Here is an 18,893-nt window from a genome sequence, read left to right on the forward strand (position 1 = left end):
AAAAGTGGGAGCTGAAGTATGAGGACAATGTAATGCGAGAGATACTAAAACCACATTATTATCTACATTACATGTAAAACTAAATTTACAAGAAAGAAAAGTCCAATCCTAAAAAGTTGCATTTGTTGGACATGTTAAGGAGCCAGAAAATTTTCACCGTGGGGATAAATTATAGGCTATAAGTCAGTAAACAAGAAGAAAACTAAGTTTAAGTTATATTGGAAAATTTTCAATTAACTTAAATATCTGTTTTAGCTACTCCGAGTATTTGCTTCGACCACCTGAACCTCTGCAGCTTCAATGGACAATCTTTCTTGGAATGACCAATTTGCCTACACCGGTAACAGAATACCTGACCCTCTACTTTCAATGGACAATCTCTCTTGTAATGACCAATTTGCTGACACTGGTAACAGTGTACCTGACCCTCTACTGCTAGAGCTGGCTGAGGCACACTGTAAGGCTGGTGATGTTGTTGGTGATTCTGCCAGCTGGGACTGAGATTGGTCTTTCCCATTTTTCTCTTCTTCTCACTTTCCCAAAAGTCCTCCATATTCACCTCCACATGTGCAACCTCGGGTTGTTGATATTTTTGTTGCCTTCTAAGTTGCCTTCTTTGTTGGCGTTCTCGTTGTAGCTGCAGTTTCCGATCATTTATTGGGTGCAGACTGAGTGGGCCCTGCAGTTGTTGTTGTTGCTGTTGTTGCTTCCACCTGAGTAAACGCTCCAGTCTTTTTTGAGATTTCTGCTCAGGATTTGTATGGGGAGTGGGAGAGTGGCTGTGACTGGAATTGGAATCATGAGTCGGACTCGGATTGGGGTCCGGGTTGGAGTTGGGGTTGGGATTGGGATTGGGATTGGGATTGAGAGTGGAACTGCAACTGGGATCGGCAGTGGAACCAGAAATGGAGAACTTGGTCTCGGGGTCTTGCATCTTTGATGGGCAATTCTTCACCAAATGACCACTCTCCTTACAAGCAAAACAAATCTTTTCTTCGGTAGTGACTATCGGCTCGCTATATAAATTAGCAAGCGGCCATTTCCTTTGTTTCTTCTGTTGTGGGTTCTGAACAGACTTGCCGGCTTTCCTTTTCTCAACTTTGTTCTCCACTCTATCCCAAAACTCCTTTCGAACAAGTCGCATGAGTTCAATCTTTTTCATGTTTCGCTCTGAAAAAGGATAATATCTTTCCAAGAAGGAATCCACAAATTCTCTCCATGTCATTCCTTCACTGACCACAGTGTATTTGTTTATATCCCACCAATGACTTGCCTCTCCCTTAAGCATATCAGTAGCAAGGGTTACTCGCTGCTCATCAGTAGCACTCATTAAAGCTAGTTTCTTCTCAATATCACTAAACCACTCTTCTGCTACAGCTATGTCCGAAGACCCCGTAAACTCTGGTGGATCAAGTAGTTGAAACTCCTTGACCAAAGAGTCATGCACTGTCATATGCATTCCCTCTTGGGAGCATCCCACTTCATTCAACTGTGATTCCTGAGGTTCCTGGACTTCATTTGCTACTGCAAGGCAATCTATATTGCATCCATCGCCAAAAGACATCTTGCAACCAAACTAAACTGATACATGACTAGAAACCATCTAATCATTCATTATCAAACAAACAAGCCACCAAATAGATCGAAATAAAACCAAGCAATGTGACCTATCAACAATTTGTTAAGAGTACGAACACTATCGATCACGTCACAGGAACAAGCAAAAACAAATAAAGAATTTTAACTTGTCAAAGCAGCAAAATACCAAAATACTGATTCACCGAGCAATTACGGCTACTAACACCCATAAAATTTTAAGTAGGGTGAGAGCATTAGCACCCCTTGTAAGTTCAACCTCAACCAAACTCACATCACAAATCCTAAAAGAACAATAAAAACAAACCCTTTAACCATACGATGGCACAAAACACATCCCCTACCAAAAGAATGAATCCTAAAAAGTTCAATTACAGCTACCATGTGTTAAATGAAAACGAACAAAAGAAAACAAGCATATATGTGTTAGTTTACGGGATCTTCCGTGCATTCCACAAAGCACAAGCACACTGCAGCGACTTATTAGTCATCAAGCAACCCAATACCCAATTTAATAGCTCGTGTCAGAACACATCCCCACCACTACTGGTTAGGGTTTGTTTCCGGAGAAGTTCGGAGTCTATTCAAAGGCATCAATCCATCCTTACTCTGACTTCCAAACAACACAATCTCTTTGACACGATACTATCAAAATTATAGCTAATTACCACATCAATATCATCGATTCTATCCATATGATACTGATATTCGGAAAATAAAAATCCCATCTTTTTTTTTCCACAAATTAACTCCAATCTCAAACCAAAAAATCGTTTCTTCCATTCAAAAGTTAATACTGATTATTGAAAAACGAGGAATAGAAACTAATTTCAGGAATCTGAAAGTGGAATAAGAAATGGAGAATCCAACAAGAATCAGACATCAAATACACAAAATCCTTGGACCAATTGACAATATAACTATACTTTGCATTCAAAAATTCTAAAAAATGAGTCGAACTTACTTACAATATTTGTATTGAGGGGTTTCTGATGCGTTATCTGATCATCAAAATTTCGGCAGATATATATGTTAAAATATTTCTTCTGGGAAAAGGGCCGTTAAACATCGAGTCGACGAGAGATTTTAAGGTCTGTGGAAAGTGGAAACAGTTACACGTAGAAAACCTAGTCAAATACGGGTCAGGACCGGTTTATTCGGTTCCGGTTTCAGATCCTTACTTAATAATATCCTTACCGTAGGCGTAGGACCATAAACCGAAGATTTTAGAATCATCAGACGTGTTTAATCAGTCTGTACTTTGCTGGTAGAATAAGAATTAAGGTTTTCCATCTACGAAATCACCTCTGTAGCTATAAAATGGTTACGATGATCTATTCAGGTTTGAATCATGTAAGTTCTCCAACTTCTTCTTCGTCATCTTAAACCCTTGACCAGTAATTTGCTGCTTTCAAATTGTTTGATTAAATACCTAATAGAAATGTTTATCTTATAGAATGCTGTAGAATCAGAAAATATCTGACCCATTGCCCAGATGAGTGGCTTTTGTAGGTTAAGAAAGTGTGTTCATTTCATGTAATTATTGGTTTACCACTTGAAGGTTCTCTTATATGATTTTTGTCATTTTGAAACCAAAACAATGGTGATGAATGTCTAATTTTTATTCTCTACAAATTAATGGAACGGGTGAATGATTTTTGGCAAGTCAGAAGTTTTGAGTTAGTTCTTTGGTCTTTTATCCCTGTTGCTGTTTGCCTCAGTTGGTTATTTACTGTCACTAGTTCACGGTCAGGTCGTTATAGTTTCTAAGCAAATTTTTGGGAGGAATCATTAGCCAATCCTTGCAGCTTTCCGTTACTTTTACTGAGACTGGTAATTGATTTTTAGTGTCAAATTAGATGTCTGGATATGATAATTGTGTTATTGCCCTTGCAGATATATTGACTCTCTCCGAGCCGACGCGACGAAGATCCAACTTACCAGCACCTTTCACTAATGTATGCTTAGTGTGAATGTGACAAAATCCGAAACACAACATCAAGCTAGTTGCAGCGAGCATGCAAAATCACTAGTAATACTAATACGTGGAAAGCAATAAAGTGCAAGTATAGATGGCTGAATCTGAACATCCTCTGCGGCTCATTCTTCATGATTTTCTTTCCCTGAATCTTTGCAAGGTCTTATTTTCTATCTGTCTCCCTCTCTCTCTCTCTCTCTAAATTTCTTAGTTGTGTCGTTTAACTATTTTATCTGAACATTTGATAGGAACTTGAGTTCATACACAAGAGCTGTTGTACCGTTGGTTACAGACCTAATGTTTTCTCCACCACTCTGTCTCATCTCATTGCAACCAATTGTGGTCATCTCCTCATTCCTTTTGTTTCCATCAGAGGTAGTCATTCTACTTCTGCCTTAATCATTTTAATTCATGAATAAAATCCTTACGCTGTTCCTTTACTTTGTTACAAATATCAGAGAGACTGAAAGACAAAGTTGAGGAGTTCTTTGGGTGCGAATATGAGCTCTTCATCGAATTCACTGGTTTGATCAGGTATCTATTATTTCATATTGAACTCCTTGGTATTATTTTAGTTATATTATAACAATAGCTTTATCAAATTTAAAACAAATTTCAACTCCAAAACAATGAATAACTTTCAACAAGTTACCATCTTTGGGTTCCACACTACAGCCATGCCCCCTCTTAAGTACAAAATACAATTCAACAAGTTGACTTAATAGGCCCATCACCCTTCTTGAAATCTAATTTTTGTGCTATTCATACAAAATACAATTCAAATCCCTAGTATATGTAATTATTATGTCTTCAGAGACAACTGTTTAAATCCAAGAAATTCCTTTGTCTAAGTGTATCAGGTCCTATACACAATTTTATTCTGCACTCAGGATTAAAGTCTAACCAAGTAGATTGTCCTAGATACTGGTTAGATTTAGCTGTGAAAGACTTTTTTGCCTTTCATGACGGTGATGAGTATAAGTTAACCGATATTGTCTAGTTATTCTAAGGGGTGAGTGGAGCTTATTTTTAGTGCTGTTGATGAAACAATTAAAGAATGTGTTCCATCAAATTATTTTAAGGGTGATGTCAAGCTTGGAGTTCGGTTTAGTTTGGGCACTAGCAGGAGTGCAATGCTTCTTGCATGATTAGCTTTGGCTAAAATATAATCCATAAAAGACATTGGAGAAGCAGGTGCATGTTTTAGGTTAGGTTTATTTTGGTTAACTGATTTATGCAATGGAATCCTCCACGCAGGTAACTTACTCAACAATCTCAAAACAAATACTTACTACTTACCTGTAGACGTCTGTAACTTACCTTTTAACTACAGTTTACGTAGGAATTATACTTCTCTCAGAATTAAGACTTAACAAACTGGGCCATATTAGATAGTTAGCATTAACAAAGTACGCCTTGTTTAAAGTCTCCCTTCTTAAAGTTGACTGGATGACCACAAAAGTTCCACATCAGTTCTTTGCGGGTGCAAAAATTTTGATGGAAGTCTTAAAGTTGACTACCTACTGAAGTATATGATGGAGAGCCTCATATAGATAATAAATTATTAAGAATAAAAAGAACTACGTTAAACTCATCTGTTAGGATGTGAGATTTTATTTTGACATGTTGGTTCTTGCTAATCCCTCAATACCCTCTGCCTGTAAATGCAGCTGGACAAAGGGAGCAAGTATTGGATGGCATAGTGATGATAACAGATCCTATCTGAAGCAACGAGATTTTGCGGTGCGTATACAACTTCATGGAAGTTTACCTGTTAGTAGTTGCAGATTTAGAATTTTTCATCTAAATTCATAAAGACATACAAATTCATAAATATCAATCCCTTTGCCCAATATTTTGGTTGGGCCGGCATGGAGATATATTTAAGGGTTGATTCTTGACGAGAATTCTCAGGTGGATCGTTCTCACAATATTACATCATATAACTTCTAAACCCCATCAATAGCTGGCTCACAATTAAAACTGGAATGAAGACCTTATATGGTCAACCACCTTATTGGCAGTTTAGGGAGTATGACCTTATAAATTCGTTAATATTACCTCTAACAGTGTTCTATATTATCTGCGTGTTAAGGCAGTCTGCTATCTGAATAATCATGGGAAGGATTTTAAAGGCGGGGTTTTCCACTTCCAGGAAGGGGAACCTACAAGTGTTGTGCCTGTGGCTGGAGTAAGTGCAAACTATTATAGCATAGACACAGAGTAGACATAGAGGTTATGGGTTACACTTACTCAAATAATGCTTTAGCTCAAAGTAAACTAGATTAAAAGGTTATTTATGAAATTGTAAATCTCTGGAGGTTAGAATTCTGAAATATTACTTGAGAAAGTCAATTATTTAGCTTAATCAATTTGTCGCTAGAAGTACTTAATTATCTGAATAACTGAACTCTTTGGTGCACTCTTTCAGGACTTGGTGATCTACACAGCTGACAGTTGTAATATCCATTCTGTAGATGAGGTAGGCATTTCTCATGTAGTCATGTGTTGCTTTACCACATTATATTAGTGCTATCTTTTTTGACTGGGTGTTTCTCATTGCATAACAGATCACTGAGGGTGAAAGGCTAACATTAACATTATGGTTCAGCGGTGATAGTTCCCACGATGAGGATATTAAACTCATTTTGCTATTGTCTCAAACTCTGTTGTCATCTAGTTTAGATAGACCATTTCCCTACCTTCCATTGCCAGCATCAAGTAACATGTACTGGTTTCCTCAAGACCAAGCTTCTCATGATCACCAAGAAGGATTTGACATTCGCTGGGCCAGAATACATGTTCTTCATTATACTTTTAATGTCAGTGATCATAAAATTAATAGTGCAACATCAGATTCATCATTTCATCTCTCGGAGCTACTGATGGAGCCATTAAGGTTAGGTAGGGAAAATGAGTTATTCAAGAATGAATTTGTCAACGGTTTGCACGCTCTTCAGGTATCATTTTCATCAAAAGCTTGACCTTGAACCTTCTCAGTGCACTTAGATGTCTTGCGATAGTTTCAAAGTGAACTTTATGTTATAGGGAAAGTGATAACCTGATTTTCTTTTCACAAGTGAGCCTGTTTCTGCTTTTTGGATAGGTAGTGCAATTTTACTGCTGGAAAGCCACTGAACTACCAGCAGTGAATCTCATCGACGAAGAGTTCAGAAAATTCACGGAATTATCCTGTTCATTGGAAGACTTCAAAAATGACAGCCTAAAAGTGATTTTTCTTGGTGATCAGCAACATGTACAATCAGTTTTTGGCTCTCAATCTTCTGACGAGAAGATACAATCTTCCTTTAATTGGACACACTTCTCTTCTGCAATTGCTGCTTGGGAAGATTACAGCCATCAGTTACATAGGGAATTGATTACGAGCTTACCGCACTGGAGAACGAATCAATCTATTTTCACTATCGTAACCTGATGATACCTTCAAAAAAGTGCATTGTATTACATAATCTCAAGTTCTTGAAAAATACTGACATGTTCCTATAAAACAGTATTAACCGTGTCCATTAACATGCCCTTAAATACAGAAAATTTTCTCAGTTGGCCATTTTTTGCTCTTAGATCAATCTGTAATCTTGCTTGTCTACTTATATGGGAACACTTACATTTTGCATTCTTGCTCTTGGATCAATTTGTAATCTTGCTTATCTATTTATATGGAATACTTACATTTTTCTTTTGTTGGATAGACTAATTAAGACATCTAAAGCAAAACTTTCTGCCATGAAGAAGAGGAGACCAGCAACACCTATGTTGGGACAGTTGACTCCAACTGTTATAGCGTGTCCATTATGTCTCTATTTTCTCTAAGCAAGCAAAATTTTACTTTGGAATTTACCAGGGTAAAATACCACCATGATGGTAGTAATTATGGTGGTAATGTTAAGTCCACAGACTTTCGCATACAAACACCCAATTTGGTTATCGACCAAAAAGCCATGTTGTCTGGAATGCAAGGGGTGCTCTGTATAGCTCCTCTACTGTATAACTGTTCCTTACAAAGATCATTCGGGGGAAGTTCCTAATCTTTTATATCAACCATCTTACAAATAACTTCTTAGTCAATGACATCACAAAATTAGATCTAGTAAATGACAGAAATCGGAATCAGATTTTTTGCTGTCAGAACATTGGTTTCCTAAGACTAAAATGAGAGAAGTTTACTGCAATATCCAATAATAGGCTCATACGATTCAAAAATATAAATATCATGTTAGGTGTAGTTGACCAAAAAAATTGAGTGATAGCTGAATTATGAGGTAAGAAGTAAGAACAAATTAGTTTAGGCAACAAGTATCTCACTTAAATTAAGATTCCCCTCGTATGGTGACCCAATAAAGCATTGTGGCTGCTCATTCAATAGACAGTAAATACCAATTTTGAGGGAAACTTTCCACCCCTCTACTAATTTGGACTTACTTCCCACGACCTCTACCGCGGTGCTTGTTGAGGCTGAGTGTATGGATGCCGATGACTATGTTGTTCCTCTGCTGTTTGGACTTGCTTTACATTTTTTTTTTGCCTTTTTCCTATTTCGCTCATTAGCCCAGAACTCCTCCATGTTAACTGCACAAGGTCAACCTCTGCATTATGATGTTTTCTTTTTTTGCCTTGCTTTCTTTCATTTTGGGGTGTTTGATGATCTTGTTTTTGTTGCTGTTGCTGTTGGTGTAGTTGCTGCTGCTGTTGTTTTTGTTGTTTGTGTAGATGCTGCTGCACCATCTGTTGCTGTGGCTCTTGTTGTTGTTGCTGCTGAAGCTGCAGCTGTTGTTGCTTCTGTGGTTGCTGCTGCTGTTGTTGTTGCTGATGCCGCTGCATATGTTGATGTAGCTCTTTTTGTTTTTGTATCAGCTGCTGCCAATGCTGCAGCTGTTGCTGATGCTCTGGCTGCAGCGGTTGATGTTGCTCTGGCAGCTGTAGCTGCTGGTGTTTTCTCCGAAGTAGTTGCTGAACCATCTGCAACAATACTCGGTGCATATAACGCTTCGTCTGTAGCTGCACCTCTTTTACTCGTTCCACTATATTACTTCCCACGTGCGCAACCTCTGGCTGTTGTTGTGTTCCTATCATATTGGCGCTCGCCTCCACAAGTGCAACCTCTGGCCGTTGTTGTATCTGCTGTCCCTTCTGTTCCTTTATACTAGACTCCACAAGTGCAAGTGGCTGCTGTTGTTTTTCTTGATGTAGTTGCTGCACCTGCTGTGACACAAGTTGGTGCACATATTGCTTCATATTTTCCTGCAACTGTTTTTGATGTTCCTCTAGATTAATCACTGTATGTGCAGCCTCAGACTGTTGTCTTGAGTCCTTCATATCACCAGTAACCTCCACAACTGCAACCTCTGGCTTTTGTTGTTTTCTCTGCTGTTGGAGACCGTTCAAGGAGTCAGTTTCAGAATTAAGATTGGAGGGCTTTATCCTGCCTTGCTCTCCATTCACCTTTGAATTCCGTACCTCAATGGCACCATCTTGCACCGCTTGTTGTTCTTGCACCTCCCTTAAGGGGCTGCACATTCTCACATCATCAATCTCTTCAGGCTCCAATTTCACCATTTCCACTGCATTACTAATATCCGAGGACTTCGATTTCCCTTTGTCTCTTTTCTTCTCTACACTATCCAGATACTCCATACGAGCAAGTCTCATAAGTTCAATCTTCTTCAAATTCCGATCGGAAAACGGATAATACCTTTCTAAGAATGAATCCTCAAATTGTCTCCAAGTCATACCTTCATCAACAATGGTGTATCTGTTGATATCCCACCAATGACTTGCCTCACCTTTAAGCATTGAAGTAGAAAGAATTATACGTTCTTCATCAGTAAGTCTCATTAAACCTAATTTCTTCTCAATCTCACGAAACCATTCTTCAGCAACAGATATATCTGAAGAACCTCTAAATACTGGTGGATCAAGTGATTGGAATTCCTTTATCAGAAATTCATGCTTATTATCCATTGCTGTAACTATTGCTGTATCTGTTCTCTCAAAGGGATAGAATCATACCATCAACGTACCTCGGATGTGGTTGTGGTTCCGGAGATCGGAGCCTATCTTCTTCTCCTTTGGATTGAACCCCTTTCTTCTTCTCCTTTAAATTGGACCCTTTCTTCTTCTTTCTCTCCTTTAGAGATTTGATGAAAGTCAGAATTCCCATTTAGGGTTTTCCGCCTGTAATTTGTTAGAACTGGAAAAGTAGAAGACTAGTGAATGCCCGGTTAAGGACAAATAACATAATCGACCCTTGAATCTTAGGGTACCCCCGAGATGCAATTTTGGTTCAAGGGGGAATGTTTGTTGCCCCGTCGGTTTTCAGTCTGCTAGTACATTAGTAGTTCCGGCTTTTTCGAGATGATGGGATTCGTCCCAAATAAGACCTCACCGACTACCTAAGCCAAATATCTATGAGCATGAAACCACTCATGGATGGCTACACCCTTAGCCAAAACATAAAATCATCATTAAGAAAGTAACACTGGTTATCCCTGTTCTCTAAAGGTTTTCATGTGTTCCAATAAGTCCCAGGTTCGAGTCCCCATGACGTAATAATGAGTCAAAAGATGATTATGTGAAAAATCGCCTGGTAACATCTTACATGATTTGCGTGAGACAGTCAGAATGTTTCGTATTGATCATTCGATCACTTGAAAATTACTTATAAGCTAATAGTTTGTGTGAGACAGCTATTATCATCTTCTGGATATAGCACAGTATGCATACTCGTATGCTAACTGTTGTAATATGATTCAGGTCCGGGAACCAAGTATGCATACCAGTATGTGAACGGTTTTAACTGTTAAAGTCTGGGAACTAAGTCTGTGTACCCGTTTGCAAACTGTTTCACCTGAGTTGTTCCGGAACGACAGTATGTGTACCCGTTTGCGAACTGCCGGACATGACCAAAGTCTGGAACTCAAGTTTGCGTACCCGTTGCCCGTCGGTTTTCAGTTTGCTAATACATTAGTAGTTCCGGCTTTTTTGAGATGATGGGATTCGTCCCAAACAAGACCGACTACCTAAGACAAGTTCTATAAGCATGAAATCACTCATGGATGGTTACACCCTAGCCAACACATAAAATCATCATTAAGAAAGTAACGGGTAGCTAGCTCAACTGGTTATCCGTGTTCTCTAAAGGCTTCATGCGCTCCAGGGGGTACCAGGTTCGAGTCCCGATGACGTAATATGTCATAATTTGACGTGGAAGCTAGAGTTAGCTTTTCCCCCTTGCGACATAATCAACCCCCTATCCGCTTCGGCTCTCTTGGATGGTTCCTCATAAGGCTCTCCGATAGGCTAGCACAGCAACCTGTTCAACTAATGTAATAGTACGTTGTTGGAGCTTAGTTTTCTTATGCTTCCAACTAGTTTCTTGTAATAATACTCTTTAAGAAAAATAAAACAATATTTAGTTTTCTTATAAATTGAGCCAAGGTCAATTGGGATCATTAATACAATGATGGTAAACACGTGAACCAATGATAGAAGACTCGAACAGGAAATGCAGTTGTGATAGATAACGACCCTGACAGCCATTATAGAAACAAATAATAACAGATGAGGTGTTATTAGAGTGTAAGACATAAAATAAAAGATATTCCTATGTTATATATATGTTACTACCCTCCCCTAAAACTGAAGAGGAGACAAAATCTTCAGTTTGTTTTTGAGAAATTCAAAACTTGGAGCAGCCAACCGTTTGGTGAAAATATCAACAACTTTCTCTAAAGTAGACAGATAAAGCACCTGCAAGGACTTAGACTGCACTAACTCTCTAACAAAGTGAAAATCCGGAGCAAGATGTTTCATGCTTCTATCAAAAACTAGATGTTTCTTGCTCTAAAGTAGACAGATAAAGCTCCTGCACAGACTTAGACTGTACTAACTCTCTAACAAAGTGAAAATCCAGAGCAAGATGTTTCATGCTGCTATGAAAAACTGGATTTGAAGCGAGAGAAATGGACCTTTTATTTTCACTGTTAGAGCATTGCTCGGTCGAACTCGCATGCGTTGCTATCTCAAGCATGTTTGTCAATGTTAGTAATCAAAACTATAAGTCTTGATTTCTAGTCTACTATAGCTAAGATCTCGGACTAGGATAGAAAGTGTAGTTCGCAATCATCATACAAGACGAAGGACTACTCAAAGAACTGGTGGATCTTCATCGACTAAAAGGTATGTGGAGACTTGAACTTATCTATCACTCAAAAGTTTATTTATCTCCTATCTTGAGACAAAAGTCGTTTTGCTATATACACTTAGGTTATACACATTTGGTATTTCGAGCCGAGATTATCTCGTCTATCTATTTATCGAAATATGTGTTGGTAAGATTTCGCTTTAGCCAAGTTCATCTTTACCTACTGACGAAAGTCATGTTATGTTTCAATCATTTTGAAATTTGCTCTGACGAAAAATGGTTTGTGAATAACAACTATATAACGTCCTCTGAGAATGTTTCAATGATTGAAATGACAGTTTAGATTATATAATCATTGGAGGATATAAGCATTGTTGTGGAAACACATATATGTATAAGTCCTTATTCCTTGAACCGAAGTTTGCGAACTTTGTTGATCAAGTGAACCGGAGTAGTGCGTGATCTAAGTCCGCGAACCTAGTCCGCGAACTGGCGAATTCTCAAACCCGGGAATTTCAGCTGGAGTTTGTAAACTCCACCCGGGAACTTAAGTCCGCGAACTTGAGTAGGTTATATCTAAAAATGATGTTTGTGAACTTATTCATATTAACTAAGGAATGCGATTGCAAACCTTGGATATATAGTTCATGAACCGATTCAAGTGAATCAAATCGTTTTTGCTTCAATTGTGTCTTGTGTAGTACATAAGATTTCCTTGCAATTGAACAACTCTCTAACTAGTTCAATTGAGTCATTTGAACTAGTTATGGTGAAGAAGAAGAATATGGTTGATATGAAAGTGATCATATTGCTAACCATTTGGTTAGCTATTGTTGAACCAACTAATGCACAAGTTTGGGTACGGTTACACAATCCTAGAAACGTGCATTTCATTTGTGTATAACAAGCTATGTTTTCGATCTAACGGTTGATAAATATTAGCTTGAATCTAATCAGGTTTTCATCTAATGGTGAATATTGAATGCTTTGTTACCAAGCTAACATTGATTGCGAACCCTGATTTGAAAGACTATATAAGGGAGAACTCTAGCAACTGGGAAACTTAATCCCCACACATTCTGTGTGATACTAGTTGTGCTAAGCTAGAGTCGATTCTCCTTTAACCTTTGGTTTCTTCTTCTAAACCAGGTTAACGACTTAAAGACTTCATTGGGATTGTGAAGCCAGACCGATACTACTTTATCATAGTTGTATGATATGTTCTTGTTGTTTCTATCGTACGAGTACAATTTTAATAATTAGCTTGAGATTTTTATCTCCGATAGGAAAGATAAAAAGTAATCACAAACATCTTCGACTCATCGTTTGTGATTCCACAAGATCTTTTTTCGCTACGTCGATTAAGACTATTGTGAGGTGATTGATAATACTAGGATGTTCTTCGGGAATATAAATACGGTTTATCAATTGGTTCCTATTCACCTTGATTTATCAAAAGACGGAACAAAACTCGTGGGTATATTCGTGGGAGACGGATTTATCTATTACCATAGACTTTTCTGTGTGTTACAGATTTGTTTATTAAAGTCTTCGACTTTGGGTCATAGCAACTCTTAGTTGTGGGTGAGATCATCTAAGGGAATCAAGTTCGTAGTATCCTGCTGGGATCAGAGACGTATGAGAATAATTGTACCTTGGATCAGTGTGAGATTGGTTGGGGTTCAACTACAGTCCAAACCGGAGTTAGTTTGGAGTAGGCTAGTGTCTGTAGCGGCTTAATACAGTGTATGTTCAATCTGGACTAGGTCCCAGGGTTTTTCTGCATTTGCGGTGTCCTCGTTAACAAAATTCTGGTGTCTGTGTTGTTTCTTTTTCGCATTATATTTTGTTATATAATTGAAATATCACAGGTTGTGCTTTGTTCAATCAATTAGAATATCCGACCTTTTGGTTGTTGATTTAAATTGATTGACACTTGGATATTGGTCTTTGGTACCATCCAAGTTATCTCTCTAGTATTTGATAAAGACTCGCATATTTCTATTTGTTTGAGTATATATCAAATCGAGAGATTGAGATATAAACTCTTTGATATACTTTTTATCTTGATTGAGTCTGACTGTATAGTTGATTCTCTAGAAAGTATATTGGAGTTTGTCCATACAGATTGCTAAGAGAAATATTGGGTGTGGTTGTTAGACCCCCGCTTTTTCAATTGCTATCAGAGCAGGCAAACACGTTTAAGACCTTACAAGTCTGTGTTTGTAGCGGTCTGACTCTATGGACAGAGGTGTTATCTCTATAAACGTACCACCAGCCTTCGATGGCTCAAACTACCCATTATGGAAAATTGTTATGTGTGCTTTCCTTCAAGCACGTGATTTTAGAACCTGGGTACGTGTTGTTAATGGCTATGATCCTCCGGTTAATACAGAAGGCGATGTATCTCTACCTAAGTATGTTGGTAGTGACAGTCCTGAAGAATCCCTTGCAGCGATGCAAAACTCTGACAGATTAAATGCTATCAGACAGGCCATTTCCCCAGACTTTCAGCACTATGTGTCTACTTGCACTAAGTCTAAAGATGCCTGGTATATCTTAGAAACTGTATTTGAAGAAAATAGATACATTTCTAAGGAGCACGTCATCGATGGAGGAAATAACCTCAACTCCCTCTCAAAAAATGCTCCTCTTGGGAAGGTAAAAGTTCTTGATCAAATTTCTAAAACCTTTGCATTCAATGATGTTTCCGACACAAGTGAAAGATCTAACTTGTCTTGGGCAAATGAGTGTTTCTCAAATGGTGATTGGTTTGATAAACCATTAATAACAGAAAGGATCAATGAATTTGTAAAAAGGAGCATTAGATGTGATAAATATCCACTGAGAGTTTTTGCTGCTAATGATTCTAAGAAAGAAAAGTCCTTATGTGTCAACGTTTTGAATACGTCTGATGGATATGATGAACCTTCAGCTTATGCAGCGGAAACATCCATATGCTCAAAATCTGATTCAGAAGTTGAGCCTGACACAGAGATTTTTGAATTCTTGAATAAAGAGGTTCTTCAAGAAAATCTTCAATTAAAAGCTTCATTGAATAGACTAGAATCATTAATCCAGGTGAAGGATCTTGAGATAGACTGTCTTAATGATAAACTCACCAGAACCATTGCTCTGAAGGAAAAAGAGATTACTACTCTCAAGGATGATCTACAAAGATTATCAGGAAGCCATGACAAAATCTCAGCAATGTTATTTGGTCAGAAATCCTTTGGAAATACAAATGGTTTAGGATTTAAAAGCAAGACTGCAGACATTGTCAACCCCGTTGTTTCTACTTGTCTTGGAAAAATAAAGGTTGGCAATTGTGATAAATAGAAGGCACTTCAACAAGACAGAGGATCCTTGATTTGTTCGTTTTGTGGAAATGAAAATCATGCTCAAAGCACGCGTTGGAGATTCAAGGGGAACAACAAAAGAATTTCCAAACTGCAAAGAAACATGCAAAAGATGAATCTGGAAAATCAACATGGGTCTCATAAAACCAATGCTTCCATAATCATAAGAGGTATGATGTCTGTTTATACTACAAACCTTGGTAAATCACCATGTGATAAACAAAGGGAGCGTTTGGCTCACAACGTCACTGTCTAGTTTCAGAGACGTTCGCATCCTCATTGTTTAGCTTGGGAAAAATGAGGTTTGCACTAAAAATGGGCCAAGTCATTTTTGTAAGTCTTTTTCTTATGTTTGTTAAGAAAATATTCTCCTAAAAAGATGGAAGGCGGATAACAAATCCTGAAAATATTAGCCAAGTTCATCTTTACCTAGTGACGAAAGTCGTGTTATGTTTCAATCACTTTGAAAATTGCCCTGACGAAAAATGGTTTGTGAATAACAACTATATAACGTCCTCTGAGAATGTTTCAACAATTGAAATGAGAGTTTAGATTATATAACCATTGGAGGATATAAGCATTGTTGTGGAAACACATATATGTATAAGTCTTTATTCCTTGAACCGAAGTTTGCGAACTTTGTTGATCAAGTGAACCGGAGTAGTGCGTGAGCTAAGTCCACGAACCCAGTCCATGAACTAGCGAAGTTCTCAAATCCGAGAATTTCTGCTGGAGTTTGTGAACTCCATCCGGGAACTTAAGTCCGCGAACTTGAGTAGGTTATATCTAAAAACGATGTTTGTGAACTTATTCATATTAACTAAGGAATGCGATTGCAAACCGTGGCTATATAGTTCGTGAACCGATTCAAGTGAATCAAATCGTTTTTGCTTCAATTTGTCTTGTGTAGTACATAAGATTTCCTTGCAATTAAACAACTCTCTAACTAGTTCATTTGAGTCATTTGAACTAGTTATGGTGAAGAAGAATATGGTTGATATGAAAGTGATCATATGGATAACCATTTAGTTAACTATTGTTGAACCAACTAATGTACAAGTTTGGGTACGGTTACACAAGCCTAGAAACGTGCATTTCATTTGTGTATAACAATCTGTGTTTTCGATCTAAAGGTTGATAAATATCAGCTTGAATCTAATCAGGTTTTCATCTAACGGTGAATATTGAATGCTTTGTTACCAAGTTAACATTGATTGCAAACCCTGATTTGAAAGACTATATAAGGGAGAACTCTAGCAACTGGGAAACCTAATCCCCACACATTCTGTGTGATACTAGTTGTGCTAATCTTGAGTCGATTATCCTTTAACCTTTGGTTTATTCTGCTAAACCAGGTTAACGACTTAAAGACTTCATTGGGATTGTGAAGACAGACCGATACTACTTTATTGTAGTTGTATGATCTGATCTTGATATTTCTATCGTACGAGTACAACTGTAGTAATTGGCTTGAGATTTCTATCTCCGATAGGCAAGATAAAAAGTAATCACAAACATCTTCATCTCATCGTTTGTGATTCCACAATATCTTTTTTCACCGCGTCGATTAAGATTACTGTGAGGTGATTGATAATACTAGGCTGTTTTTCGGGAATATAAGTCCGGTTTATCAATTGGTTCCTGTTCACCTTGATTTATCAAAAGACAGAACAAAACTGGTAGGTATATTCGTGGGAGACGGATTTATCTATTACCATAGATTTTATGTGTGATACATATTTGTTTATTAAAGTCTTCGACTTTGGGTCGTAGCAACTCTTAGTTGTGGGTGAAATCAGCTAAGGGAATCAAGTTCGTAGTATCCTGCTGGGATCAATGACGTGGGAGCATAACTGTACCTTGGATTAGTGTGAGATTGGTTGGGGTTCAACTACAGTCCAAACCGGAGTTAGTTTGGAGTAGGCTAGTGTCTGTAGCGGCTTAATACAGTGTATGTTCAATCTGGACTAGGTCCCAGGGTTTTTCTGCATTTGCGGTGTCCTCGTTAACAAAATTATGGTGTCTGTGTTGTTTCTTTTTCGCATTATATTTTGTTATATAATTGAAATATCACAGGTTGTGCGTTGTTCAATCAATTAGAATATCCAACCTTTTGGTTGTTGATTTAAATTGATTGACACTTGGATATTGGTCTTTGGTACCATCCAAGTTATCTCTCTAGTATTTGATAAAGACTCGCAGATTTCTATTTGCTTGAGTATATATCAAATCGAGAGATTGAGATATAAACTCTTTAATATACTTTTTTATCTTGATTGAGTCTGACTGTCTAGTTGCTTCTCTAGAAAATATATTGGAGTTTGTCCATACAGACTGCTAAGCGAAATATTGGGTGTGGTTGTTAGACCCCCGCTTTTTCAGTCATGGGATATAGTAGGAGAAAAAGAAAGGAAAGCACGCTAATCTTTGAGAGTTGATGTTAGAGCAATGCTCGGTCGAACTCGCAAGCGTTGTTATCTTAAGCTTGTTTGTCAAGTTTAGGTGATCAAAACTATAAGTCTTGATTCCTGGTCTACTTATAGCTATCTCTCAGGTTATGATAGAATGTCTAGTTGAGTTTTAGACTTCACAGCGTTCATCGATTGAAGACGAAGATCTACTGAGGAGATCTTGGAAGAACTTCATCAACAAAAGGTATATGGAGACTTAAACTCATATATCACTCAGAAGTCTATTCTATTCTATCTTCTAATGAGACTAAGTCGTATAGCTATATAGAATTTAATATTATACACATTTGATATTTCGATCTGAGTTTAACTCGCTTATATTTTTCTCGAAATATGTGTTGGAAAGATTTTTGCTTTAACTATGTTCATCATTATTCTTGAGGAGTTTAGTTGAAACAATTTATTTTTTAGGAACCTAAATAGTGAGTCAAAAGATGATCATGTGAAAATCGCCTTGTAACATCTTACATGATTTATGTGAGACAGTCATTTGATGTAAACTCAGAATGTTTCGTATTGATCATTCAATCACTTGAAAATTACTTATAAGCTAATAGTTTGTGTGAGACATCTATTGTCGTTTTCTAAGGATGTTTCAATGATTGAAATGGGAGTTTAGAACAAATAATCATTTGTCTGGATATAACATAGTATGCATACCCGTATGTAAACTCTTGTAATATGATCAGGTCCGGGAACCAAGTATGCATACCCGTGTGCAAACGGTTTTAACTGTTAATATCTGGGAGCTAAGTTTGCGTACCCGTTTTCAAACTGTTTCACCTGAGTTGGTACGGAACGACAGTATGAGTACGCGTTTGTAAACTGTCGGACATGTCCAAAGTCCGGAACTCAAATTTGCGTACCCTTTTGCAAACTGAGTTGGTTTAAGTTCTAAAATCGGTTAATTTATGAACAAATACATTTATATATTAATGAATGCAATCTTTGCAAACCGTAGCTAAATGCTCATGAATTGATTCTCTTGAATCAAATCCGATTTTGCTTCAATTGTGTCTTGTATACTTCTATGAGAATATAGACAATTGAACAACTCTATGAGTAACACAATTAGATTCATTTGATTATCATTTGATCTAGAAGTGTTAGATGAATATGGTTAATACAAAAGCGTTCATATGGCTAACTTTGGTTAACTATTATTGAGCCAAATCAATATACACGTTTAGGTACGGTTACCCATATCGAAATGAAGGTATATTTCATCTGTGTGTAACAAGCTAGGACCATCTAACGGTGGAGAGATATTTCTTTGGTTTTAAGCAAACTTAGCTTGAATCTTAAATCAGGATTTCATCTAACGATGA

At 37.6% G+C, this 18,893-nt stretch overlaps 1 protein-coding gene across 1 annotated transcript; it reads left to right on the top strand.

Annotated features, from left to right (window-relative positions):
- The first annotated feature begins 2,802 nt into the window (after positions 1-2,802).
- LOC113275560 lies at positions 2,803-7,281 on the top strand. The gene is made up of 9 exons (XM_026525096.1): positions 2,803-2,949; positions 3,493-3,734; positions 3,823-3,949; positions 4,033-4,108; positions 5,245-5,317; positions 5,670-5,765; positions 6,006-6,056; positions 6,145-6,534; positions 6,681-7,281. Exons 2-9 carry the CDS (start codon positions 3,669-3,671, stop codon positions 7,008-7,010), a joined length of 1,209 nt encoding a protein of 402 aa, XP_026380881.1. The 5' UTR covers positions 2,803-2,949; positions 3,493-3,668; the 3' UTR covers positions 7,011-7,281.
- The last annotated feature ends 11,612 nt before the right edge of the window (positions 7,282-18,893 follow it).

Source organism: Papaver somniferum, chromosome 4 (assembly GCF_003573695.1).
Source record: "Papaver somniferum cultivar HN1 chromosome 4, ASM357369v1, whole genome shotgun sequence".
Taxonomy (NCBI): domain Eukaryota; kingdom Viridiplantae; phylum Streptophyta; class Magnoliopsida; order Ranunculales; family Papaveraceae; genus Papaver; species Papaver somniferum.